Source organism: Centroberyx affinis, unplaced genomic scaffold (genome assembly GCF_046629955.1).
Source record: "Centroberyx affinis isolate AG114_WGS23_722 - 3 ecotype Tasmania unplaced genomic scaffold, CSIRO-AGI_Caff_v1 ptg004758l_1, whole genome shotgun sequence".
Lineage (NCBI taxonomy): Eukaryota > Metazoa > Chordata > Actinopteri > Beryciformes > Berycidae > Centroberyx > Centroberyx affinis.
This window is the reverse complement of record NW_027282305.1, coordinates 158,861-186,084: the sequence shown is the minus strand read 5'-3', so window position 1 is coordinate 186,084 and position 27,224 is coordinate 158,861. Positions and strand designations below refer to the sequence as shown.

At 45.1% G+C, this 27,224-nt stretch overlaps 1 protein-coding gene across 3 annotated transcripts in view; it reads right to left on the bottom strand.

The window, feature by feature from the left end:
- The window catches only part of scube1 (signal peptide, CUB domain, EGF-like 1), a 116,061-nt gene that overhangs the window by 36,958 nt on the left and 51,879 nt on the right, over nt 1–27,224 (bottom strand). For 2 of the 3 annotated variants that reach the window (XM_071545052.1, XM_071545054.1), the window contains exons 5-8: nt 21,774–21,902; nt 17,501–17,617; nt 10,820–10,909; nt 2,898–3,014 (exon numbers count right to left, since the gene is read on the bottom strand). In XM_071545052.1, the coding sequence (XP_071401153.1) occupies nt 2,898–3,014; nt 10,820–10,909; nt 17,501–17,617; nt 21,774–21,902 (453 nt within the window). The remainder of the gene's footprint in view (nt 1–2,897; nt 3,015–10,819; nt 10,910–17,500; nt 17,618–21,773; nt 21,903–27,224) is intronic. The other variant, XM_071545053.1, reaches the window with a different exon arrangement.

Sequence of the window (27,224 nt, the reverse complement as noted above, 5' to 3'; positions counted from 1 at the left end):
AGAGAGAGAGAGAGAGAGAGAGAGAGAGGAAGAGAGAGAGAGAGAGAAGGAGAGAGAGGGAGAGGGAGAGGGAGAGAGACAGACAGACAGACAGCGAGAAAGAGAGAGAGAGAGAGAGAGAGAGAGAAAGAAAGGGGAGCAGAGGTTTAAAAGAACATTAGACCTGAGAGAGGGAGAGAGAGAGAGAGAGAGAGGGAGAGAGAGAAAGAAAGAGTGAGAGGCAGAGAGACAGACCGACAGACAGAGAGAAAAAGAGAGAACGACTGAGAGAGAGAGAGAGAAGCAGACAGAGAGAGAGAAAAAGAGAGAGACAGAAAGGGGAGCAGAGAGGTTTAAAAGACCAGAGAGAGAGACAGGCAGACATACAGAAAGAGAGAGACAGAGAGAGAGAGACAGAGACAGAGAGAGAGTGACAGAGAGAGAGAGAGGACAGAGAGACAGACAGAGAGAGAGAGAGAGAGAGAGAGAGAGAGAGACAGAAAGAGAGAGAGAGGGAGAGAGAGAGAGAGAGAGAGAGAGAGACAGACAGTGGCCAGCGTGGGCCTCACTGTTCAAACAACTCAAAGTTTGCCGACGCGTCGTCTGCCTGCCAGGCCTGAGACAGCTCCGGCTCCAGGATTTCACACACCTACATGCCACATTCTCAAACTGCCTGACACTCATTTCGCAAACACACACTCTGGAGCGCGCGGGCACACACACACACACACACACACGCACACACACACACACACACACACACGCACACACACACGCACACAGAGCAACACACACAGACGGTATTATACGATTTATAAGAGCACACTCACACGAGGCGCCCAGATTCTGACATAGAAAGAATCACCGGTCGTCACGTGACCTGCACCTCGTTGCTATGACGACTCCCACTTCTCCTTGAACATGTTTGTCACATGTGGGGTTTGGTTGAGCAGTGGAGCTCCCCGCCACTACCCCTCTGCATCCATACAGACAGAGAGAGAGAGAGGCTGGGAGGAGGTTCAGATCATCGGAAATCAAATTAATGTTTGCATCTGAAATGGCTTCGCTATCCTCCTCTCCTCCCTAACCTGTAATGGCACAGCAACTGAACAGATATTATACAACAGGTAGCCTGATTGGTCAAAGATGTATTTTATTGGTTGCTATGCCAACTCTTGTTGTAACCAGTGAGCTAGTTAGCTAGTTGTTGATTTCCTCTCTATCTACACTACTTTGGAGAAAACCTTTCACTCACTACACATTGGGAACCATTGTATAAAAGCCATAATTATGGCCACAGATACTGTTTGCTACAGTATACACTGAATGTACAAAATATTTGGGACATTTATTATTTTATAAGTACACTGATGAGGTGAATCCAAAGGAGGAGATGTAGATAAAGAGAAGCAGACTGTTACTGAAGGATTTTTAAGCTTTGAGAAAACTGAGATGTGGATTGTGCAAAAGAGGCTGCAGCTCAATATCAGGAAGGTGTCCCTGATATTTTGTACATTCAGTGTATTGTCTTGGGTGAATATAGATATGGATCCAATTTTTCAGCCTTTCTTACTGAAGTTGTGGATGGATTCGTCTACTTTGATGCAACCAAGCTCATAAACAGCAGCACAAGCCTGTTGCTTTGTCCTGTCAGAGGAGAACAGAGCGCCGCTGCCCGTGAAGGACGGCGTTTTCCTCTGCTCGAACCCGCCGGTCAGCCTCATTCGGGCCATGCTTGTTTGTTTAGAGGAAAGCCAAAACGCTATAATAATCTGTTTGGAGGTCTGGGCCTGAGCTGTGGCCGGCCCGCGCCTCGGACCACCGTCGTTGACGTCACCGGCGGGCTGTCGGAAGTGGAGAAACGCTTAGCGGCAAAATCAACAACAACAACCGGCGGCAGTGCCAGTGACCGCAACCGGAGCTCCAAGCGAGGGGAAGCGGAGCGGCCAGAGGGGGGTTTGGGGTTGGGGTTGGCTCTGGATCACTCAGATGCCAGGCATACCAGCCTCAGGTAGGCCAGACCACAGAGCGCTCAGTGAACAGCAACCGTGACCTTTGACCTTTTACAGCGTTTACAGCAGCAGCTCTGCACGGACCTCACAGTTCTCCGTGGAGTTCGACCTGGAACAAAAGTTCAACAGGCCCACAAGAACGGACACACAAACAAATGTAGTTTGACATTGAACAGATGTTGATACCACAGCCTGCACCAACACTGAAAATCCATGTAAGTACAGTGGAAAAATCAGTTAGTCGTCCATAGCTGCTGCCTGCATCGTTTTGTGAAATCTCTCCGATATCAGTTCAAGATCTTCCAAAGCTGTTTTAATATACATTTTTACCGTGCCTTGATATTGAGAATATTTTGTGCTGATTTGGCTTTACATCACCGTCCATCAAATGGTTTCTGGGTTTAGTTGAGATTCCACCTTCATGCATCTACCAACAGACCAAGTGAAGGTGTAAAAAGTCTTGAAAAACAGAACACTGGAAACCTTCTTAGCTTCTGACGTTAAACATAGTAGGGTTGGGAGCTCTATGTAAAAAAAGGGTCTTCCAGTCATGATGCTTCCCAACAACGATGAAGGCTACGGGGCCGAAATACATCAGGCACGGTTTTTAGACTTTTCATAATGAATCGCTAATTAGAATAAAGGCTTTTAAACCCATTTTGGAGTGGCTTGGATCTCTTTTTCTTCAGAAGTTATCGATATTAAGAACAACTCTCGAAAGGTTGCATGCACCTTTGAGTTTTCTAGCATTTCAACAGCATCTCTGCATGGACCTCAGCAGGCCTCCACAGAGTTCAACCTGGTACAGAAGTTGAACAGGTCCACACAGAGTGGACACACACACACACACACGCACATAGACGCACACACACATACATACACGCACACTCTCACACATTTACTGACCTTTGCAGGTTTTGCCGTCAGGCTGCAGGGTGAATCCCACAGGGCAGCTGCAGCGCACCCCTGTGGCCGTGTCTTTGCATGTCCTGTCGCAGCCGCCGTTGTTCACGGCGCAGGTCTCTGGAGACGCACAACACACAGCGGGACAGAGGCGGAAAAAGAGAGAGAGAGAGAGAGAGAAGGGGGGGGAATGTTAACCTGCTACCCCTTCTTCTGAAATACAGTCTGACCATGAGAGAGAGACTACACACACTGAAGGTGATGTGGGTTGAGACAAAGCTACATGCACTGGAAGAATACACAATAGGACAACAGCATGGCATAGTATTAAGGATATAACGTATTATATTATGTCTTCTTAAGGTATATGTAGCTTTCTCAATACACAAATAAAGAAACACACATCATGAGGCTCCAGTTTTCCATTAGAAGAGTGTCATATCATTAGAGAAATTTCATATGCAGTAAAACACAGTGTTCATACGCATAGACAGTGACAATCAGGATTTGTTTATCACTGACAATAATGTAGATTATTACAACAATGCAAAAAGTATAACAGACGACATTTTGCTGACAAGGGAGGGTGAAGAACTCGTTGGCCCAAAGGTAGCTCCTGTTTCCAAAAGTGACAAGAAAGTATTCGTTTAAAAAACAAAAGGTAGGTTAAGGTAAGTAGAGAGAAAAATAAAGTTAGTGCAAGGTTGAGTGAGTCTGGAACACACTCGGCAGGGCCGACGTGTATATTTTCCTGCAGAAAAATGTTCTTGTACGTGGCGCAGATAAGGTTTGCTCGGACTTGTGAATATTGCCTGAGCTGATCCCAAAACAAACAGGCACTAATGGTAACTCTAGCTCACCTGCACAGCCACTGTTGCTTTAGCAAAGCTCAGCTCACACTTTCCCAATGGGCCTCAAGAAGTGCTGAGGAGGCTGAAACTTGAAGTTGACTCATGTTTGTTGAAGGGGATTCAATAAAACTAGATCTAATAAGGAAATTTCGCATAGTAACTGTTCTGCTCCCGCTGGGTTTGACTTCAGTAATTCCACAGAAAGCTGTCTCAGTTCACTGCGATTGGTGAAATAATCTCAGATACATATGGCTGTTGTCATGTGAAAACCTTGCAACTCCACTTGTAACCGATTTTCATGTTTTAACTTGAATTCATCTACGAGTTAAGAAAATTCTACGATACTTGGGCTTATGAAACCCTTAAAAAAGTCATTGGACAAAGTCAGAAAGATGTGGTCATCAAGCTTAAAACGAGGCTGTATTTCTCAGCTCCTGAAAAGTTGACATTTTGGAGATGAGCGGTTTGTACCAGACAACAGCGATATGTAAATCAGAGATAGCCCTCTCCTTTGGCAGCTTTTCCCATTTAATTAAAATGCCTGGAGATTGTGTGCTTGAATGAAGTGAGGAGGAAATAGGAAAAGCCCTTTCAGGCCGGCAAACACATCCGCGTCTAGAGGTCGCGGCATTAGCATAATGCCCTTTTAGAATGCAGAGTCACAAACAGCACCTCATCAGAGCCAAGATGGCCGACGCTCTGCATCAAAAGCAGGAAGGTGTCTGTGGACTTGTTTGTTCCCTCATGCAATCCCAAACAACATCAAACTCACTCCCTCTGTCTTTTTCACTAATCTGTTTTCTACCCTCCATTTCTCACTATGCTAATCTGTTCATCATTTTCTCCTTTTCATGTCCACCTCTCTCCCTGGAGATGCTCAAAGTCCGAGAATAGCAAACTATTTCAAAATACCAAAACTATGTCCAGAATGGCAAAGTATTTCAAAGAGAGGGCATGAGGTTTCTATAGACTAAACACTGCTGAAAAACAGCGTGGAGGAAGGCTGGAAGGAAAGACACTCCATCATCCAGGCAGCCTGTCTGATGGGTGCTGTAGGGTACGGCAGCAGACCCCTGTCCGCTATGTGTGTGTGTGTGTGTGTGTGTGTGAGTGTGTGTACGTGCCCACACAGGTGTATACAGTTGATGTAAACGTGGGTGCGTGTGTGTGGTGTGTCAGTGCATGTAAAAGTGTGCTTGCATGCATATGTGTGTCCGCTTGGTGCGAGCGTGTGTGTGTGTGTGTGTGTGTGAGTGTGTGGAGGTGGTGTTTATGGGTCAGAGTGATTTATACTGAGTACAGTGGGCCCTATCATTAGTTGAGGGTGAGTACAGTCCTGCTCAGAGCCCCTCTCCTGGCCACGCCCCGCCCCAGGGCCAGGCTGAGCGCAGGAACACAGACACACCGCCCGGCCTGATTGATGTGCTGGACAAGCCCCTCGCCCCCCCTCTCCCAGCCTCTACACCCTCCACCTAACCCTGCATATTTCTGTCTTAGCCTCCTCCTGCTGTGTGTGCAGTACTTCTGCATACAGCTTCTCTATCAGGAGGACTGAATCCACCAGTGATGGATTCTGATCGGATATTTTACACATTTTATACAGTTGAAGGGTGTATTTCCAAAATGCTACCTATCTGTTCTGGACAAAAAAGTGTCATTACATGAAGTTCAAAGTCTGTGAAATATAGAGGATCCAGTCTGGAATAGTGGTAACAATATGTCAGCCAAGGATTTAGAGCATTAACTCCAGCTATTTTCAACCTGGACCCTATTTTCCCATCTTTTTCCATCATACAAATAGTCTCTGACTAAAATCTCATCAGTATAGAGTTACTTATGTCTTGCTTTCCTGGGTTCACGGCTCTCCAATACAGTGCTATAGGGCCAATGGATACTCAAAAAAATCCCCAAAAGCATCCAAAGCCTGTCTTTTTCAATACACTGATTTCCCGTTCTGTAATGAGACATGTTGGTAAAAATATGTAAATGAAAATTACCTAAAGTCATGCCTTTCTTATACAGTTTTGACGCTACCTTGCCATTGCTTTAGTTCTGCCTTATTTACTCTTTGTGGCAGAAAATTAAATATATACATGTCTCATTACAGGCTGAGCGTCAATATACTGAAAAGACATGCTTTGGGTGCTTTTGGGGTTGATTTTTGGAGTGTCTTTTTGAGGGCTGTACTGGAGAGCTGTGTACACAGGCAAGCAAGAAATAAGAAGCTCAATAGTGAAGCAAGATTTTGGTCACAAAAATAGGGTCCAGGTCGAAAATGGCCAGTTTAGTTCAGTTACGTACTCTGTATTTAAAAAATAACTTAGCTTGTTTTCATTTTGTGCTATTGCTCATAGGATATCTAATTTTGGAATGAATCTCTCCAGTTATTAAGCATTATGAAGTAAACCTTTAGACCTCAGACAACAAAGATCAGTCATTGGGTGCCTTAACTCTGACAGAAACTGAAGCAGAAGGAGGAAGTAGGATTGGGCAACACATCTAAGTGTTCATGTACGATTTTCAGAGGATGGGAGGTCGGCGGAGACCGGCAGTGGAAGAAGAAGAGGGGTGTTGCAGGGAATCAGTGACTGGTGAGAGATGAAGATGACTGGTCTGTCTTGTTCATGTGAACGGGGGGGGGGATGAGGTGCGGGTGGGCGGCAGCTCTGGCTGAGCGCCAAGGCGAAAGCCAACGAACACAACCTTCCTCCTGCCGATTGAACCTCCCCACAGGCGGCACGCGGCCTCATCTGCAGGGATTACAATATGTCAGCGAGGGGTAGAGGAGCGGCGGGAAAGACAGTAAGTATACACATGTCCGTCACACTCCTCGCACGGAAACGCTGACCGGTGCAAACCACTCTTTCCGTGAGCGGGAGGACACATGTTCTATTGATTAAAGCAGGAGAGCATGAGAGAGAAAACCCACGTGTGCTGTGTATACTGAAGCATCATGCCAAGTTAACGGCAACTGCTGCTCAGCTGTAAGAAGGTGAGTGGGGCACGATCGCTTTTCAGCACTTAACAAGATCCCCTTTTGGGCCGTGATGGGCACCTAAATCAGCCGTCAGTCAGCACAGCTCCGGCCCGTAATCACGCTATGCCCACATACTTACACTTACACACACACACACACCTCAGCTGAGCCCCATCTGTCCCAAGGTGAGTGGTTTATTTGGACTCTGGAGCCCGCAGTCAATGTAGCCCTACTGACTTCTCTCTGTTCGACACTTCCCTCACATGTGTCCAGCACCTGGCTCTTGATTTCGCTCTATTCATTCAATATCCACATTATGAAATGTCTCGGAATGACTTTTCATCGACTCGCCCACGCTCCCTCCTTTCCCCCTTGCCCTCTCTCTTTCCTTTCCGTCTCGCTCCCTCTCTTCCTCGGACGTTTCCTCGTCTCAGCGGCGCGCTTTTTCGTTAAAGCCGAGGCTGCAGCTCCGTTTGGCATCGAGTGCACAGCCGCGGCAGACGTATTGAGACAGGAACGCCGTGTGTCAGAGGAGGCAGACAAACTGATAGCAGTGTCAAATCTAACACACTGATGCTGTTCAGGCCGTGCCAGTCCATCACCGGGGTGGCCTCTGTGTTCCCGGCAGCCACATGCATGCACACTTGTTCATTCATGCACACCTGCATGCGTGCGCAGAGGCACGAAAGCAGGGTAGTGGGCGTGTGCATGCAGACACCCACTCACATATTGAATATTCAATAAATATCACAGAAACACTTTTGCTATATACAGAATTCCCTAAAAGGCATTTTGAGGGAATTTTTGAGAGGATTTTTAGGATTTTTCTAAGATGAAATATTAATCTACAATATAAACTGATATTTAGCATTGTCAGTCAATTCTAGAGTAAACATGAACTTGTGTTGCTCAATGGTTTGCGCAAGACTATGACACAAACACAACCAGGATTAGAGATCAGATTCCTACTGGGGCTCAAAACACGCAAAACAGAAAACATATGAAAACATGCACTTGCAGTTCTGTAAAAATGCTTTAGATAAACATCCCGCTTGAAATAGTCCTGTTTCAGGAAATTAAAGAAATAGTTCACCCCTAAATGAAAATTCTGTGATTATCTACTCATCTACATGTCAGTCATAAGTCCATTGAAGTTTGTAGGACCACCAAACACACAACAAGTTCACCCCCTTAGTTTCATCTCAGTCTCCCAAACTATTGAAGGGGGGCATCTTTTTACAGCTCCAAAAAAAGCATAAAATGTCCATCAAATTTCTCCAAACAGCTTGTGCAGCATCAGTCAAGTGTTTTGTAGCCAAACAATTGCACTGAGGGTCCAAAAGTCCAATATTTATCTCAGCATCTCCTAGATTTCTAGATTTTCCTGACAATTCTTTGTTTTAGAACGTGCCAACAGTCATGCACATGGTGTCAGTGAGGACAATCAAGGAGATAATAAGACAAGTACTGGACTTTTTGATGCACAGTGCAATCGTACAGTACACTTGGATTATGCTGCACAAGTTGCTTGGAGAAATCTGATGGACATTTTATGCTTTTTTGGAGTTGTAAAAAGCAGTCTAACTGGGTCTAAAGGGGTCTAACTCTGTTTGGTGGTCCTACAAACTTCAACAGAGCTTCGACTGACATAGGGGTGAGGAGATAATGACTGAACTTGATGGGATCTTTATGTCTGATGAGCAATCAGAGAGGTTTGTTGGGGGCCAGCTAGATACAGACATCGCCTGAATGAACCTGGAGGGAACTATAGTAGAAGATCAGGATACCGTCTAGAGAGACAGCCCTTCAACCAAGAAACATCTGCCCTGCTGACGTGTCTTTAACCAAGACACTGAAAACGCTACCAGCTCCAGGTGGTGCTGTAGGTGACCCTGACCTTTAACCTCCTTCTTAGGGGAGGAAAGTGAACAGAGAATTTCCCTACAGCGATCAGTAAAGTATCACATTACATGACATTACATTATTACAACAGGGCAGAAGATTAACTGAAACGCCTTCATTACAGGTGACACGCTGGTACATCAATGTCAGTCAGGGTTTAGCCAGAGAGGAGGAATAAAATATTTGGTTAAAAAGGCATTGTAAAGAGATGAGAGGGGACAGAGAGGAAGAAAAGGGATGAGGTGGCATTCCTAAAACCAAATCCACAACGTCTCCGACCTGCTGTCCACCTGAACCTGTTGAAATTAAACATGTAGAAGTACTGAACAGCATTATCCTCCCAGGCTAACACACTGGAATCTACAGTAAACCAGGAAGGATTTCTGAAGTACTTCTGCCTTAGAAAACAAAAAGAGTTGTTAAGTCCAAAACAGTGGAGGATGAAATTAGAGCATGAGATGTTGCTTCAGAAGTAGTATTAGTAATGGATCACCCATTTAGTTTGGGTTAGTCTGATTAATCAAGCCACTGTATGTTCTTCTTCAGGGGGGAAAAAGTTCACTAATTCAAGGAGAAAGGGTTTGAAGGTCCAAATGACAGAAGCGGCAGGGTGCAGTCCTCTGTGTCAAACTCTTGTTTTAAGTATAAATCATATGAAATATCCATTTTAGTCCACCGATGAGAGTGGAACAGTAGAAAATTGCTAAGATTAAACCTTCAGAATAGAGAGTTTCTAACTAGAAAACAAAATCATGGCCTACCAACTTTCTCAGAGTAGGAGTGCCAAACTAAAATCATTAATCCCTCATACTGTATATTTTCACGCAACCATCTTGATGTTGTTTGGGTGTTGTTTTTCTCACCAACCCTGAACAGTAACATAATTCATCAGTTGCATAATATCTTTGTGTCTTAAGTGTTCATGTCCTCCCCCTTGGCATCTCAAAGAGAGTTATAGTGAGAATAAAAAAAAAAAAACCCAAAGAAGAGTAAAGGGACAAAGAAAACAGAATGGATTGGGATAGACAAGTGGTTCCCAAAGTGGGGTCCAGGGATCCCAAGGGGTCCTTGAGGGGGTTGCAGGCGGTCCCAGTAAAAATGAGGAACAGGAGAGAGAATGAGAGAATGTATATCATGACTTTTTTCATCATAAGTTTCACTCTCCCCACTATAAGTATCACCCCACCTATAGAATAGACACTTGTGTAATTCTGTAAGTCACATCTGATGACAAAAACCTTCTCAGATGGGGACAAATCTTATCAAATGGGGGTCCATCTTTTAATGTGCACCAATTTTGGGGGGGTCCTTGACATGAAGAAGTTTAGGAACCCCTGGGTTAGGCAAATGTTGAGGCCTTTATTCAATCAAAGCCAGCATCTGGAAGCAGCGGAGGAATAAAGAGTCTTCAAAAGCAGCAGAAAAATATGTTTATTATTGACAGCACTGATCCAAATTCACAACACATCCGTTTGGTCGCTGTGTCGTCCCGTTCGCTGACTTCTGGATGACAAGCGTGATTGAACACAAGGCCAGAACAAATTCCTGGACTAAGAGGACAGGGCTGGGATCTCTTGAGAGTTTCAACAACACCAAAGATATTACGGGGTAGGTGTTGCCCTCGTCACCTTTACCGTCCCCTCTGAGGATTGTGGGTATGAGAACCTTGTGCGAAGTACAGCATGGAAGGGTTTTGTGTTGTACGTTATCGGGGATGAGGCGGGGTTCTGTAATCGTGGAGCAATTTGAGTCTACAGGCTTTTCAAGGGTTTTTCCTTGGTTATAAAATTTTGTCAAAAATGTCAAAGATGTCCTGACCTGACCGTGCCCATGAAACGTTTGGAGTGAGGTGCAACTGGGATAGCAAATGTTAGTTTTTGAGAGAAACCTAGAGCCATCCAGAAATATGACAGGTAGAGTTGGGGAGGCAGGGTTTAAAGGAAAACAGCGACCTCTTTTTCTCCTTTTTTTCATCACGTTAGATACAGTTGCAACAACACTGTGACCTTGGGAGTAGACACAGTGGGCACCAAAGGTTTTTAAAAAAAAAAGTACAAAAAAATAAAAAAAATAAAAAAAAAGATAAACAAAATAAGGACAGAGAGAGGAGGACGAGGAGGAACGGAGAGGAGTAGAGTCGGGGATACAAGCACAAGCGCCATGGCAACACATAGAAAGAGGAAGAAAAGAGTTACCCATAAGTAGCCGCCGTTTCACCCGCTTGTCCACATCAGCTACTGACGTGGCATTGAACTCAGAGCTCTCAATTGCAGCCTCATCTTTCTCTAAAACACAAGTGACAAGGGGACAAACAGTGAGCAGCAGGTTAATGAGAAGCCCAAATGACCAGACCTTCAGCCCCTCTTGGCGTTTGAGCAAAAAACCAAAGCCAAGAAGCAAGAAGCGATGAAGAAGCGCCAAAATCCCTGTTAGAGTGTTAATCCCCAAACAAATGATAAAATCCCCCAGAGCAAATAAAAAAAATAATAAAATAAAATAAGTGAAAAATGATCAGTATCAGTCTTTAGCTTTCAAAATGAAGCGGTAGGAAGGGGGGGGATGGTGGAGGGGGAGGGTTCAGGGAGGACAAATAAAAAAAAAAAAAATCAAATAAAGAGGTGATGATAATTTAGGGGTGAGGGTTTTTTTTTTGGGGGGGGGGGTGAAGTGGGGTTGGGGTGGAGGTTAGGGGGGTTTGTTTCTGATGTTGACGTTGCTGTTGTCGCCGATGGTGTTTCTGTCTTCCATATCAAACAGCCACACTTTGTCAGCAGTGATTCCCTCGCGTTAGGACGGAGGAGGAAGAAGAGAAAGAGAGGAGGGAGGATACGGGAAGGGAAGCAAATGAGCAAGCATGTCCAAGACAAGCTGCGTAAGTGTAGGGGTGGGGGGGGGGGTCGGGAGGGGGCAAAAGCGAGGGAAGGGGGTGACGATGAAGACAAAAAAAGAGGGGAAACGGGTGACACAAGGGAAGAGGACGGGAGGTCAAACAGACTCGGAACAACTGAGCGATGACAAGATGACGAGAAGAAAGGATGACGAGAAAGTACGAGAGAGGAGAGAGCAAGAGAGAGAGAGAGAGAGTAGGAGGATAAAGGAAAAAACCAGTCCCATCATGAGCCCACAATGGGAGACGTATATGAGGGAAGGAGGGGTGCACACATTGAGAAATGGGGCTAAAGGGGGGGGGAGTGTAAGGGGGGGGGGAGGGAGGGAGGGCATGCACAGAAAAAAGGAGGAGGAGGAGGAGGAGGAGGAGGAAGTCTGGGGGCAGCGCTGGTTGCCTGTTTGTCTATGGAACACATCACAACTGGCTTTAACAGTCAACGCTGGAAAACCACGTTCCCAAGCTGAAGGGGGGGGGGTGAGGGAGGGGAGAGAGGGAGGAAGAGGAGGAGGTGGAGGAGGAGGAAGGGATGGTTTTGTGGGGGTGGGTGGGGGTGGGTGAGGTCACGGTTAAGATGGCATGCAGATATGCGCTTGGGGCTGAGCGGCGGTGTGAGGATGGCTGGGCTGATGGGCGTCGGGCCGGGAGAGGGAGGCTGCCTTTCACTGGGCCTGAGTCATTAGGCTCTGAATGAGCATCTCTCTGTGAATGGGGGCGCAGGGCCAACGCCACTTGGTGCAAAAGGACTGTGGACGCCTTTGATGTACACACAGTCCTATGGAAAGGGGGGGGGTGGGGGTGGGGATTTCGGATGAGGGGGTAATTAATGTCCCTTCCATTGCCCCGGCCTGGCCCGCTACCGCTTTCTCTCTCTCCTCTCAGGCGCTTGATGGACAAAGTGGAGGACTCTCTGAAGTACACTCAGGGATGAATAGAGGCTTTCTGGTGCTCAACTAACTGGTGAGATGCGGCTGTGTGAATGTATGTGTGTGTGTGTGTGTGTGTGTGTGTGTGCGATTGTTGAATCGAGAGCTTGTGCATACCAGTGTGCGTGCTTTTTGAGCGTCCGCTTGCTTTGAGTGTGTGTGAAAATCGCTGTCTGTGTGAGTGTGTGCATGTATGGAGAGAGAGAAAATGCGAGTGAGTGTGTGTGTGTGTGTGTGTGTGTGTGTGTGTGTGTGTGTAAGGAAGGTTCAGGAGGGGTGGGAAGAGAAGAGTCCCGGGCCACTCCTAAAGAGGCTATATAGGACTAAGCGGTTCTCGGAGGCCCACAGAGAGGGGGAGTGTTTAGAGAGCCAAACCTACACAGGACAAGGAGGGGGAAGAGTTAATCCACTGTACACTACTACAGCTAAGAGGAGAGTGCTAACCAATGCACTGGCAGGAAAACAGGAGGACCAGGGTTGTTATTATTAATAATAATGTACTGCAATTCAAAAAAAAAAAAAAAAGGGAAAAAAATGAAAGAAAAAAATAAACAAAACAGAACAATAAAAAAAAAAAAAAAAAATAGGGAAACCATACGAATGCAGAGAAGACTCTCCCATGCAGCTGGGCAGGCAGACACACAAACAGACAGACAGTCAGACAGACGGGAAGGCCGGAGAATTAGTGAGAGACGCGACGGTGAGAGCGGACAGATGGATGAGGCGGATGATAGAGCATGTCTGAGAGGAGGCATGCAGTAGGAATGGCATGACAGAGGCGTGTTATGTGAGCCGGAATGGGGGGGGGGGGGGGGGGGTTCTGGGGGGAAGGGGGGGGGGGATGGGTTGGAGGTGCAGGTTCCTGTCTCTCTATTATAGGTGTATGGAGCGGGGAAGGGGGGTTGATGGGTGGGGATGATCGGTTTTGTGTCGTCGTTTTTTTCGGGGGGTTTGCACGCTAACAGGATTTTCTGCGGTTTGTTTCGTTGTTTTTGTTTGGTTTGGACATGTGAGGAGGAGGAGGAGGAGGTGGAGGAGGTGGAGGTGGAGGAGGTTAGGTTTGTTTAGTGGGAGCTCTAGGTAAGATCAGGCTGCAATTGAGACGTCCGTTCTGACACAGTGTCACGCGACCCCCGACCCCCCACCCAGAGTCTGTAAAACCCTCGCTTTTCCTCTTTGTACGGTGCTTATTTCTTTCAGGGTTTATCCTTATCTCCACCTGATTTCGTTTTTTTAGCACGGATGCTCAGACAAGACAGGCAATCAGTTACTATCACCAGAAAGCAGGAGGAGGAGGAGGAGGAGGAGAAGGAGGAGCAGGAGGAGGAGGAGGAGCAGAGGTGGAGGAGGAGGGAGGAGGAAGGAAGAGCATAAGGACAGCGCTACACAAAAGGGGTAAAAGGGGGTGGGGGGGTCAAAGGTAGGCCCGCAGGAGCGAGTTGGGACGCTCGGACCACAGACACAGAGGTCCTTTCTCTCGTCAAAGTATGAGAGCGAGAGAGAAAGAAAGAGAGAGAGAGAGAGAGAGAGAGAGAGAAAGACACGAGACATCGGGAGAGGAGGGAGAGCAGGGTTCCCGCTCCCTCTCATTCTTTACGCTGTGCTTCCTCGTCGAAAGCCTTTCTGTTGCCGGGGCGTCCCGCTGCTCCTCGGGGCGGCTGGAAAGGAAAAGGGTTATCGACACAAAAACCTGCCGCTGCTGACAGCAGTATAGCAATCTGTCTGAGGCGGAGAAGAGCGAGAGAAAGAGAGAGAGAGACAGAGAGAGAGAGAGAGAGAGAGAGAGAGAGAGAGAGAGGAGAGATGGAGGGAGAGAGAGAGAGAGAGGGGGGTGTTTCCAGTGTTCGAACACAGCAGGGAGGAGAGCACATACAAAAAATGTATTATCAATATCAGATAATGTGTGTATACGTCTGTATGTGTTTGTGTGTGTGTGTGTGTGTGTGTGTGTGTGTGTGTGTGTGTGTGTGTGAGATAAACAGCAGTAAGACATGATTCTAGTTAAAACAGCTATTCATTACTGTATCATCAGAAGCAAACTCAACTGTGCTATTGTGTGTCTTTTGGTTGGGCTGGTGGTTGTGATCTCACTAGCTTACAGTTTATGTAACTAAGGCTACAATCACACCTACAGCTCGTTTTCTTTGGTCCGAACCACAGTCGAAAAGTTGACTTTGTTGCACTGGGTTCATTTAGAGTCGCACTACCCAATCGCAAACAAAACCAGGGCTTGAAAACAAAAGTCACATGGATTCATAAGCAGCTCGTTTATTGGACAGAGTTTTGGTAACCTGTCATCCTGCGAGGTTTGAGATTTTGGCAGCGGACGGGAAGTCAAAAACAAATCCGATTCCAGTCCCTGTAACTTTAGCTAAGCATGATGGACTTGTCTGCACTCTGTGTCATGATTTACCTTCCCTGGTGTTCATACCAGTTAGGAACACAAGAAAAATAGCTGAATACGAGCATCAGTCCAAACTGCGGGTTGTCCATAGTTCATTTTGTTATGCTAGACTTTCCAAGTATGAGAATCTGGCTATCAGATGTCAGCACCCGTCTCCTAATACCTATAAAATCTTGCATTTTGCTGTTTCCTGTCGTTGGTTCGGATTGCGTTCACATTCCTAACGAACCGAACCGCATCGCACTTGGAAGCGGACCGAGTCTCGCACTTTCAGGGTTCTCTGAGCGGTTATTTGGTGTTATCCGAGTTCAAAGGGCATTCTTCTCATGTGCCCAAACAAACCGAACTAATAAATAATAATAAATGCTCAAGAGTTCAAATAAACCGCTCAAAACATGCTTGATGTTAACGTGCCCTAAATGTCCCTGCGCCATGTCTGTTGGTATGAACTTACACCAATATGTGAATTGTTGATATGTATAAATGGACAAATTCTTTAACATTTACTGTACATGGCAAATAAACTGATTCTGATACTGATGCTGATTCAGATGATGAGTGATCTCTCTATAGGGATTTTGGTGGATAGGTGGGGATCTTTGGCTCTTCGACTCATCTTAGGGCTAAGTGGGCTAAGGTGCATACGATAGACATTTTTGGTTATAAGTTCCTCTTGTATCTTCAAACTCAGCATCTCTTTTATAAGGTCTTGCGTCATGGTTCTATAAGGTTTCATTAAGTCGGGGGTTCAAATCCCCCTCAAGACCTGAGTCACATGTCATGTGGGCCTGTGTAGCTTAATGAGCGGAGGGTAGAGCGTTTCATCCCCAGCTCCAGGCCAAATATAGGAGTGGGAGGGAAGAAGCAGGGAGCCAGGATAGGGTGTGTCTTTGAAGCCAAATCCCGACAAAGTGGGGGAATGGTGCAGTAGTCACCACACCCAAATCTAATCTGCCCGGTAAAAGTGGCAATTAATTACGTCAATTGTAGTAAAATTCAGCTACAATATATACATTTGATCCTATTTGAGGTTTTATGCTTCATTATCTCAATTAAATGGTGTAATGATGCACGAGCCAGCTGAGCCCGGATTGATCCTTGTGTTAATACATTACTTCTAAACTGGTGTAGCTGACTGGCTACAGGCTCTCGAGGCTCAAATACACAAAATCAATGCCACCAATGTGACAGGAACAAGCTGCAAGGAAGTAGTGATGAAAGTTGGTTTCAGGCTGCGTTTGAGGAACAAACGACACATATTTCTTCTATGAATATCAGTGGGAAGAAGATGGAGGAAACACAGCCACGAAAAACTCCACTTACCTGGAAAGGCTCATTCGTCCTCTACTGATTAGCAAAATAGCAAGATGAAAAATAATATCCTCTAGGTTTAGAGCCAGGATGCGGAGGCACGGTTATGTTGACAGTCATATGTAAAAATGACCTTTTTCCGGCTGCTGGCCGCGCTCGCTGAGTCGACTACGGCTGAGCTTTGAGATGATGAATGTGTTTTTCAGAGTGGGAGACGTGTCAGACATTAATTTTCCACCAGCCAACTAACTGATTTCTCTAGCACCCAAAACATATTACTGCTCATTCCTTGGCCCTGACACTTTACCACTGTAAAACACCCTCTAAGACTTACTAATGGGTATAATCATAGTGTGGGTGTGTGAGAGACAGATGCTTATGTGGCATAGATGACAGAGATAGAGACTGAGAGGAGAGAGACATCATGTTTTGGGTTTTTTTATCTGTTCCCAGTATATTCTGCTTTTATTGAATAACACTGCTGCAGTTTGGCTCTATCACCAAAAGGAAAAATCAAGTTTTGCTCTCTTTTCAGCCGTCTTTCAATTACAAGGAAGCAGTTGGCTGAGAGAAACCAGAGATTTGGTACTAATGCAGGATAGATGCATGAAGTCGGACCTCTGCAACAGCTTCTACGGTAGGAACTGGTTGAATAGCGTGTGTCGTTTTAAGTATGAAACTACATATTGTCCATATTGTCAAATGTGGACAGATTATATTTTATCATGTCATATCGTGGCAGAAGTCTTTGCACAGCCGAATGTGGCGATGTCCTGCTACATTAGCGCTTCTCTCTGTCTCTGTCTGTGTGTGTGTGTGTGTGTGTGTGTGTGTGTGTGTGTGTGTGTGTGTGTGAGCGGCTCCCTGCCTCTTTTGTTGAGAGTGTTTAAATAAGTCGAGGCCGGGGGAAGGGGAGGAGAAGTTTTCGGGAGCCGGGAGATGATGTATCTGCCCCCCTCCACCCCCCCCCCTGCTCAATCCTTCACTGTCTCTCTTTCTTTTAAAATCATCTCTGCTACACTGGGATGGTTCGGGGCCTTATATCATACCACAGATGTTACAGTTAAACAGCTGTGACATATGAGAGCTTCAGGGTGTGTGTGCATGTGTGTGTGTGTGTGTGTGTGTATGAGTGAATGAGTGAGTGTGCAAATGCATGCACACGCCTGTGAGTGTGCATGTGCATGGTGTGTGTCTCCATTTTTTATCAATACAAACAGTGTAAAATGAAGACCCGCCGGAGATGGATCAATAAGACAAAGGAGGACAATATGTTTGCGTGTGTGTGTGTGTGTGTGTGTGTGTGTGTGTGTGTGTGAGTGGGGAAGCCATCTTGGTTGTCACTCACCGATGCAGGTCTTGCTGTCTGAGTGCAGAGCGTACTTCTGGTGGCAGCCACACACCGGCCCCGAGTCCGTGTCGTCACACGTGTGCTGGCAACCGCCGTTTCCATAGTTACAGGTCACTGAAGACAACACACACACACATTCATGTCTCACAGATGTCTTGTACACCTAACAAACGGAACATAACATTTTAAAAGGCTCCACTAATTCATTGTCGGCTACCGCTTATGATATGGAGAGGCAGTCGGGGCCAAATTTACCAGACGGAAGCCCCCGAGGGACATTCCTAATGTGGGGTAATAAAGAAGCAAAACGATGCCTGGCTGGAAAAAGGTTCTCGACATGACAGGCGGGACAGCAGACAGAGAGCTGGGCCAGAACGGGATGGAGGGAGGGGAAGGAGAAGGGAGAGAGAAAAATGGGGAGAGAGAGAGAAAGTGAGAGGGAGAGAGAAAAAGGGAGAAAGAGGAGAAATATTGGGAGAGAGAGAGAGGAAGAGAATTAGGGGATGGTGGAGAGAGAAGGAGAGGGAAAGAGAGGATGAGGAAGAGAGAGGAAAGATGAGAGAGACAGGGAGAAAGAGAGAGAAAGAAAGTTTTTATTTCACACTTGCTTTGGCAATGTAAATGTATGTTTCCCATGCCAATAAAGCCCCTTTGAGTTGAATTGAATTGAATTGAATTGAATTGAATTGAAAGAGAGAGAGAGGGATAAGGAAAGAGAGGGTGTGGAGAGTGGAGGATAGAGAGATACAGAGAGAAGCAGGACGGTGGGGAGAGAGAGAGAGAGAGAAAGACAAGATGAGGAAGCGCAACAAGGAGAGAGGGGAAGAGGAGATAGAAAGATTGGGAGAGAGAGAAAGACAGGGGCAGAGGTAGAATAAAGAGGGCGAGAGACAGGATGAGGGAGAGAGAAAGTCGGGGAGAAACGCTGCATTCAAGTGGTGTTGGATTTACGGTCTGAACAGGTTTCGGACCAGGAAATGCCACATGAACACCTTATTATGTCGGAGAAATCGGGATTGTAGATGCAGCACAGATTGAGAGTTTCCAACATGGCTGAACAGAGCGCAGTCACATGTGAACGTAAGAAATTTCATACAATAAAGCCGAAAATTAACCACAAGTACAAATTTTAAGTTTTGAATGATTTAAGTATACACCTATAACATTCAATTTCGTTTGGTATTCACATTCATAATCCCCTGAAATAGCTGGAGATTGCTTGCTAGCTAGGCTATCGCTAGCTCGATTGCTAACGTTAGCCTATAGAAAGCTGGCAAAGTGTGTAGTTGAGGAAATGTTCTCCAAATTTCCGACCGAACTACTCAGATGGCCGAGTCGTGACGTATTCCCGACTCGGAGGAAAGTACGACCCGACTTCACTTGAATGCAGGGAAAGAGAGGAGAGGGGGAGAGAGTGAGGAAGAGAGAGAGAGAGCGGAGGAGGAAAGAGAGGAGCGACAGGAGTGAGAAGGACAGGAAGAGAGAGGTAGAGAAAGGTAGAGAGGAAGAGAATGAGAGGAAGAGAGGAAAAAAAGGGGGAGAGAGGGAAAGGGAGAAAGAGGAGATTGTAAGATTGGGAGAGAGGGAGAAAGAAAGAGAGGAAGGGGGTAAAACAGAGAGGGCGACAGGAAAGATAGGAAGAGAGAGGGAGACAGAAAGAGTGAAAGAGAAGCAGAGAGTGAGGAAGAGAGAAAAAAGAGGGAGAAAGGCAGAAGCGAGGTGAGAGAAAGAGGGAGACCGGAGGAAGAAGAAGAAGAAGAGGTGTTTGAGTGTGTGTGTGTGTGTGTGTGTGTGTGTGTGTGTGTGTGTGTGTGTGTGTGTGTGTCCAGCCCTAACTGCCATTTCTTTCATCACGTGTTTACGGCCGCCCCGCGTCGCCGCTAATGAAATATCACCACAGCGGCCCGGTCCTCTGCAGCGGGGACGCATTAACTGCCTTGTTTTTTTTTTTCGTTTTTTTTTTCTTTTCTTTTTTTGAGGATTTCACAATGTTAACACTCTCACCGACTGAGGAGAACAGGATGTGTTGCCAGAAAAAAAAAAAAAAAAAAAAAAAAACAAGTGTAACTAAAAGCTTATTTTTCCCCTCTCGAAAAAAAAACAGCAGCTCTAAATTCCATGGCTGCAGGCGCTCGGCGTGAAGAGTGAGAAGTGGCGATGGAGAGGCGAGGGAGCTCTAAAGACAAGCGAGCTCTCTCCACTGAATCCTTCAACGCCTTTCGCCCCGGCCTCGCAACGGGCGAAACGAGTCGGGTATTAAATGTCCGCCCTCGTATTTCAGAAGTGAAAGCCTACTGGAACTTTTTCATCATCGCTATTACAGATGTTTATCACGGGAACGGTTTAGATCCCTCATCGCGACGGTATGTAATCTCAATAAAATTAAGGATAAAATAAAGTGTTAATACGCTGCCGGTATGCGGATAACAATAATTTTAAAATAACTTTTAAATTTTAAAATAAGTAACTCGTAAGTCAGTTGCCTAAAGATTAATAGATGACGGAAAACGTTTTGAGCACTTAAAGCGTTGCATTAATGTTACTTTTTATAGCCATGTGGGACGTGTCATTTTCAACACGTACATGCGTGTAGTTTGGGACAATATGGGAACATATGCTAATAATGGCATGGTTTGTGCCAGTATGTGTTGTTATGAACATATTCTCAGTTGAAAAGCAACATACATGTGTGTTATCCTTAACTAGACACAAGGATGTGTTGAAAATGTTGCATCTTTGCCATTAGACAAAGATATTTGATACCGTCTCTCTAATGTAAAATAAACTGGGATTTGTTGTTGCTTTTAAATTGAATTACTGATTCTAAATTGAGTAATAGATCATACCCGAGTAGATAATGTTTTTAGTTTCTTCTCACCACTAGAGATAGCTGTCGACATTAAAATAACGTTAAATAAATAGGATATATTATACATTATCATTCTGGGTCTGTCTCTGATTCTGTCTGTAGGCTACTTAGCCTAAACTCTCCCCGTTTGCATGAAATTTGCTTTTCAATGATGTTCAGGACATTTTGGGGTGTGTACCGTTTACTGTGGGTGTGTTGTAGGGGCGAGGTCAGGTTCAGGCTATCAAGGTGAAGCTAGCGGCCGCAGCACAACAATGGCTGAAAGCAGTACAATTTACAATTACAATTTCCCATTTGACAGACGTTTTTATCCAAAGCGACGTACACATGAGATTTTAATACAACACAAGCAAGGATCTAGTCAGGAGAGTAAGTGCCATAAAGCTAAGTTCTGGTCCAACAGGACAGAGGTGCTACAAGGCAGTGCATACAGGCAGATAAAGTGGGGTTTTTTTGTTTTTTTTATTTATAGATTACACAGTGAGAAGGTGTTCACTAAAGAGCTGGGTCTTTAGCGTTTTCTTAAAGATTGAGAGGGACTCTGCGGATCGAATGGCGTTTGGTAACTCGTTCCACCACCGAGGAACCACAGAAGAAGAGTCTGGCTAGAGACTTAGGGCCTTGGCAGAGCGTAGTGGGCGGGAGGGAGCGTAGACCTGAATGAGGAGGAGTTCAGGTAGGTGGGAGCCGTTTTGATTGCTGCTTTTTTTAGGCGAGTAAGAACCCAAAGAACAGCGAAGCTAAACGTGCAGCAGACTAAACCAATTCAAAAACTTTTTACTGCAGACTGGCTGCCTTCACCGTCTGCTTCTTTACGGACGCTGGCTGCCTCAGACTAGACGTCGTTTCAAAGCAGACAGCTCATCAATATGAGTGTCGGGGCGGGAACTTGACCAACTGAGAGGGAGGAGGGTGAGACTGACAGCACACTTCGCTGACTCGAGGCAAAAAGTTGCATTTTGCGGTTTTAAAATATCTGTCGATTAGCATTGTGGCCAAGTTTGTGTGAATTTGTGGCCCCTCGAAAAATTTTCCAACCAGGCTCCCAGAGTACGTCTCTATTTCTGTATCCAGGGATGATTTGTGCAGGTGGAGACCCGGGGGAGTCCTGCTGCTCTCCCAGGAGATACGTAACACCACACCTGCTCTTTTCCTCCACACACACACACACACACACACACACATATCAACATAGCTGCTTCGAGCCTGGTTCTGCCTCTGGAGTTACGAGTTGAACCAACAAACCCAACAAATAAGAGGCCAAGGGGTGACCTGGATGCTGATGCACTTTTCTAGGGTATATGTGTACAGTCTGTGCATATGTGTGTGTGTGTGTGTGTGTATATGCGTGTTTGTGCGTGTAGTGAGGGCGGAGATGTGGGGTCAGGCGTGGCAACATACATGTACAGTCTTTCTGGTTGTTGGCGAGCTCGAACCCGGGACGGCACTCGCAGGACACGCCCCCCTTGCCTGGAGCCTCCCTGCAGATGTGGGCACAGCCATGCTCCTTGTTCATGCAGTTCATCCCATCTGAGGGAGAGGAGAGAGAGAGAGAGAGAGACAAAAAGAGAGACAGGATATCATTTAGAATCATTTGAAATTAGCGGATGAGTAACCTAAGGCTGTAACTTGGCAGAAAAAACTGTCATTTCCGTTGTCACACTTTAATTAAGACAGCAGAGAGCATGTTTACCGTTTCACCACACAGTGATGTGGTTTTGTCACATTATGGGCCTGATACCCACAGTGGCCATTTTGAACTTTTATCACACTCGGGGTGGTCTCCATGAAAGAGCGAGTACAGCCCAGAGCCATGTTCTACTGCTGTGAACCAAGATGCATATCATGTGAATGTCCCTTGATAACCCACTTAGTCACCACACTTGCTGTATATACTGTATATATTTTCAGGAATCTCTTCTTCTTTCTTTGTCTGTCTAAATGCTTGCATATTGCACCGCACCAACCTCACCGAGTCAAATTCCTAGTAGGCTATGTGAAAATGTACCTGGTGAAAATAAATAGATAAATCTGATTCTGATTCTGATGTCGGGAGTTCAACAAACATTTGTCATGTCACAGATTCCCCACTGAGAACTGTATTAGAAAGACGAAGAATGAGGTTTTTGGAATTTGATAACTGTTAAAGTCTATCTGAAGACCTCACTTATGTGATGAAGTAATGCTAGTTTTATATGCCTGTCTTCTGGGTAGAGTTTCCCACGCAATTTCCGGCTAAGTGACGTAAATTCATACACATTTCAGAAGCTAGGTATCAAATTTCATAAATATCTATACACATTTAAGCATATAAAACACTAAGTTACGAACTTAGTCACGAACAAGAAGCCGTAAGTCTTAAATCCCACTTTGGGCGACAGTTACTTCATGTAGAGAATCGGTGAGTACAGAGCCTGCACTTCTTACAAGTATCTGTAACATTGTGAAGGTACAGGAAGGGTTAATAAAGGGTTAATATCGAGTATATGAATACACCGACACGGACGAAAGTAAGTGTCCGGAATTGGATACAAATTTTGAATCTCAAAAATAGATGCTCTATCATCCATTTCCAAGAAAATCAATGTAATTCAAGGTAAAAGCGATATTAAACTTTAAAAAAGACAGATGGAGGATTGATAATTTATGAGAAACATCAACGAAAACAGTACAGGATGAAATATATTGGTATATAATGTAAGTTAAATTTGTTGTTAGCTTCAGCCGAGCAGTCTGGTGGGTCAAAGACACATTTCAACTGTGATTATAACTACGTTATCGGTTGCTGTGTAAACTCTTGTGCTAGTTAGCGATATTTCTTGTTTTCTCCTGTTTTTTTTTTTTTATCTTATCTCCTGTATCTCTCTTATTTATGTACACTACTTTGAAGAAATGTTTCCAGACAGTACACATGCTTAGGCAGCTGTTGTATAAAAGCTAGGGCTGAACAATTAATCGAAATTTTAGCGAAATCGCAATATGGCCTACTGCAATTTTCAAATCACAGGAGGCGCAATATTTGTTAAAGGCGAAATGTGTGTCAAAATACCATTTTAAATTAAATACTGTCGTGCTGCAGAGATGTCCTGGCCTACACATCATATTCTACAGACTTAAGAAAACATCTTTGTTTGGTACAGATCCCTGCAAAAATCACACCATAATCATTTTAATACGTTTTTCAATGAAAATGAGAATAATGATGTAAAAATTATCATTCCCTCTAATATCACAAATCATATCGCAATTGCAATATCAGTCAAAATAATCACAATTAGATATTTTTTCAAAATCGTTCAGCTCTAATAAAAGCCATAATGTGTTCTTTTGGTGATGATGATGAGGACTTTGGTGCTGCAGCTCCGCCTCGTACCTGCTGCGTCAGCGTTACACCCATAATCACAGTAAAGAACGCCCTCTCGGGTGTTAATGCTGTAAGCACAACTGACGGTTCTAGCTGTAAGTCTTCAGCACAAGAGGCGACAGTGGGGCGACTTGTATCTGAAGACCCGTGGCCTCTCTGGACAGAAGACAAGCTGAACAGCCGAGGCTTATCAAACCACTGTTTTCCTCTCCTAATTGCTAAAAGCCCGCTCTCTAACATCCTGCCAGAAGGTCTCTCTCTCTCTCTCTTTCTCTCTCTCTCACACACACATACTCCCAGACACAAATACACACACACTAAAATCCACACACATTTTTCCTCCCCTTCATCAGCATCAATTAAAACCCAGAGCCTTAATTTATGATTCTGCTCAGCCCAGGTCCTCCTCAGCCGGTGTTGATCCGATCCGAGGCTCCTTCCTGACATTGACATGGCTGGCCATCTCTCCACCCATCCCTCCATCTTTCCTCCCATCCCTCCATCCCTTCGCTCCTGCACCCGGGCCTGCGTTTGATGTGGTCTCACTCTAGCCCTGGTGATTTACAGAGCGCACCGTGACACTGATATCTGAACTAGGCCAGTGTTTAAATCTTCATTAGATCGGGGAGAGGAGGTTGGGGAGGTGGGGGAGGGAGGCGGAGAGACGGAGGGCCAAGGCTCTCCGGAGAGGCGAGCGGAGAGGAGAGAAGCCAGCCAAAGATATCACTAAACTCCGGGAAGAGGCTGGGAAAAGTCAGACGGAGCGTTTGGGAGTGTGCGGATGTCTCCTCGTCGTGGCACAATCAGATGTCTTCACTCACAAAAGATGGTTTGTGTGTATGCCTGTGTGTGTGTGTGTGTGTATGTGTGTGTGTGTGTAATTGTGCGTGTACATCTATGCGTGTAAGTTGATGAAAGTTTTAGATATCAAGATGTTTTTGTTTTTTACTTATTTCACCTTCATTGCTTCACACTCAGAAATTGGGGTAGGGCTGCAACTAACGATTATTTTCATTGTCAATTAATCTGTCGATTATTTTCTCGATTAATCGATTAGTTGTTTGGTCTATAAAATGTCAGAAAATGGTGAAAAATGTGGATCAGTGTTTCCCAAAGCCCAAGATGACGTCCTCAAATGTCTTGTTTTGTCCACAACCCAAAGATATTCAGTTTACTGTCATAGAGGAGTAAAGAAACCAGAAAATATTCACATTTAAGAAGCTGGAATCAGAGAATTTTGACTTATTTTTCTTAAAAAATTACTCAAACCGATAGTTGGTGATTAATTTAATAATTGACAACTAATCGATTAATCGATTAATCGTTGCAGCTCTAAATTGGGGATTCAGTTCCTTGCATGCTCAAGTGCGCCCAACACGCCACAAACACACACACACACACACACACTCACACACAGTATTTTGCTAAATGGTCCAGGATTCAAACCGGCAATCTTCTGGTCAAACTCTGCTACTCATGCCCACCATTCAAAGTTCTTGTTTAAGAGGGAAGTTTGAACATGGAAACACACAGCACACAAATAGCACACTACTTAACGATTTTCCAGCAACATAAAAGCAGAGTGTATATTCAGCAGACTATGCACTCACACTTCTCGTGTCCAGAAATGGGAGTGTTAGGCAGGAGAGGAGGATGGAGGAAAGAGGGTGTCTGTCTCTCTCAGGACTCCAAGCACAACAAAATGGACTTCCTCAAAAGGACTTTCCTGTCACCGAGACATCATCATCATTTTGTTTCCCACTCCACTTTCTTCACATCTTTGCCAAGACCTCTTAGCGTTCAGTTTAGTGTTGGGGGCACCCTCGTCTTGAGGAGGTGTGGAGTGAATACACTGATATATTGTACATATAATATGAAATAGATGCAGCCTGTGTTCTTTGTTCCTTCAGTGCAGCCAAAAGCCAATTTTCATTTTTCAAAGCCAATCTACTGTCGCTTGTTCCTGTCACATCAGTGGCATTTCGGATATGCAAGTCAAAACCCTGTAAAGTAACGCTAGTGTCAAGTCTGTAGTTGGTTCTGCCAGTCAGAATTAACGCATTATTATGAGAGTGAGAGAAAGTGAGAGAAAAATGTTTCCTCACCATGAAAGGATTACACGGAGGAGACGTAAAGGGCAGATCAGGGTGGAGCCTTCAGCTTCAATAACCTGGGCTCAATTCCCAGCTCATGCAAAGAATTTTCATACCATGAGTGAAATTTTCATTTTAAGTAAAAGTTTTTCTTAGTTAACTATGGCCAAATGGTAACATTAACCTGAACCAAATTGTGTTAATTGCCTGATCTTAACCAAAGTTTTAGTTGCCTAAACCTACTCTAACCTTAACCAAAGTTGTTTCACTTCCATAAATTAGCCTTTTCACGTAACAGACAGGTGAAAATGGCGTGTCCAACCTGGACACGACTGACATAATCCTTTCATGGTTGAGGAACGTAATCTTCACTTTATTCATGTCCACCACATATAATCCACATTTCAGAGTTTGTGCTCATTTCATAAAATGTTTTGATTCTGTGTTGAACATTGTGGTGTTTCAGCGAATAACTAATGAATTATGGTCTACCGCACAATTATGAAGGATTGGATCATTAAATTGAAATCCAACTGAATCCAAATAGAATCAAATAAGTTATAGCTGATTTGCATCTTTACCTATTTTAGTTCTGCATTAGTGTGTTAGTTCTGGCCACAACTGCAACATTCCCCTACTCCATCCAGACTTGGCTTCAAAGACACCCACCCCCCCACCCCCTGGGTGAATAACGTCCCTCTGAGGGGCCCAAGGGCCCTTCATGTGCCTCATTAAGGTGCCATTCCCCCTGGAGAGTCCCCTTCACAAACAAAGAGTCCTTTCTTAAATCAAACACTTCCATTCTCGCTGCCCACTCCCAACACGAACATTTCATCAAAGTCCAAACTCAAAGGACCCAAATGTTGAATGGAGATGCTGCATTTACATTTCCGATTCACAAAACATCAAACACAATCCACCCCCCTGCTCAACATTATATTATTCGGACAGTATAGTTCAGTTCACATGAAATATGTAGGGAGGTAGGGAGGTACTGCTGTTGAGTGGTCCAGTTTGGTCCCTATACAACTCAGGAAACTGGCAGCGCAATGAATCCAGGGGAAAAAAAACTTTGAGTTAAACAGTTGGCAAAGCATGCATTAGCCCTGTTTTAAAACTAAATTCATAAGAAAGCAGTGTGTCTAACTCCATCTATAGTCAATTTAAACCTGGGAGAAGTCAAATAAACGCAGGGAGAGGGAGACGGCGGAGGAAGGCCCGGGACTCAGCACAATCGAGCCTGAAACAGCAAACAGAGGGGCGGCCGTGAGCCGTGGCCTCTCCGATGTGACGAGACGGCGAGGCCGAGGAGCAGAGCCTGCAGCCCCCTGACACGTTCACTTGTCAGGCCTGAAAACCCACATGGGTCATTGGATACATATTCAGCCATATCTG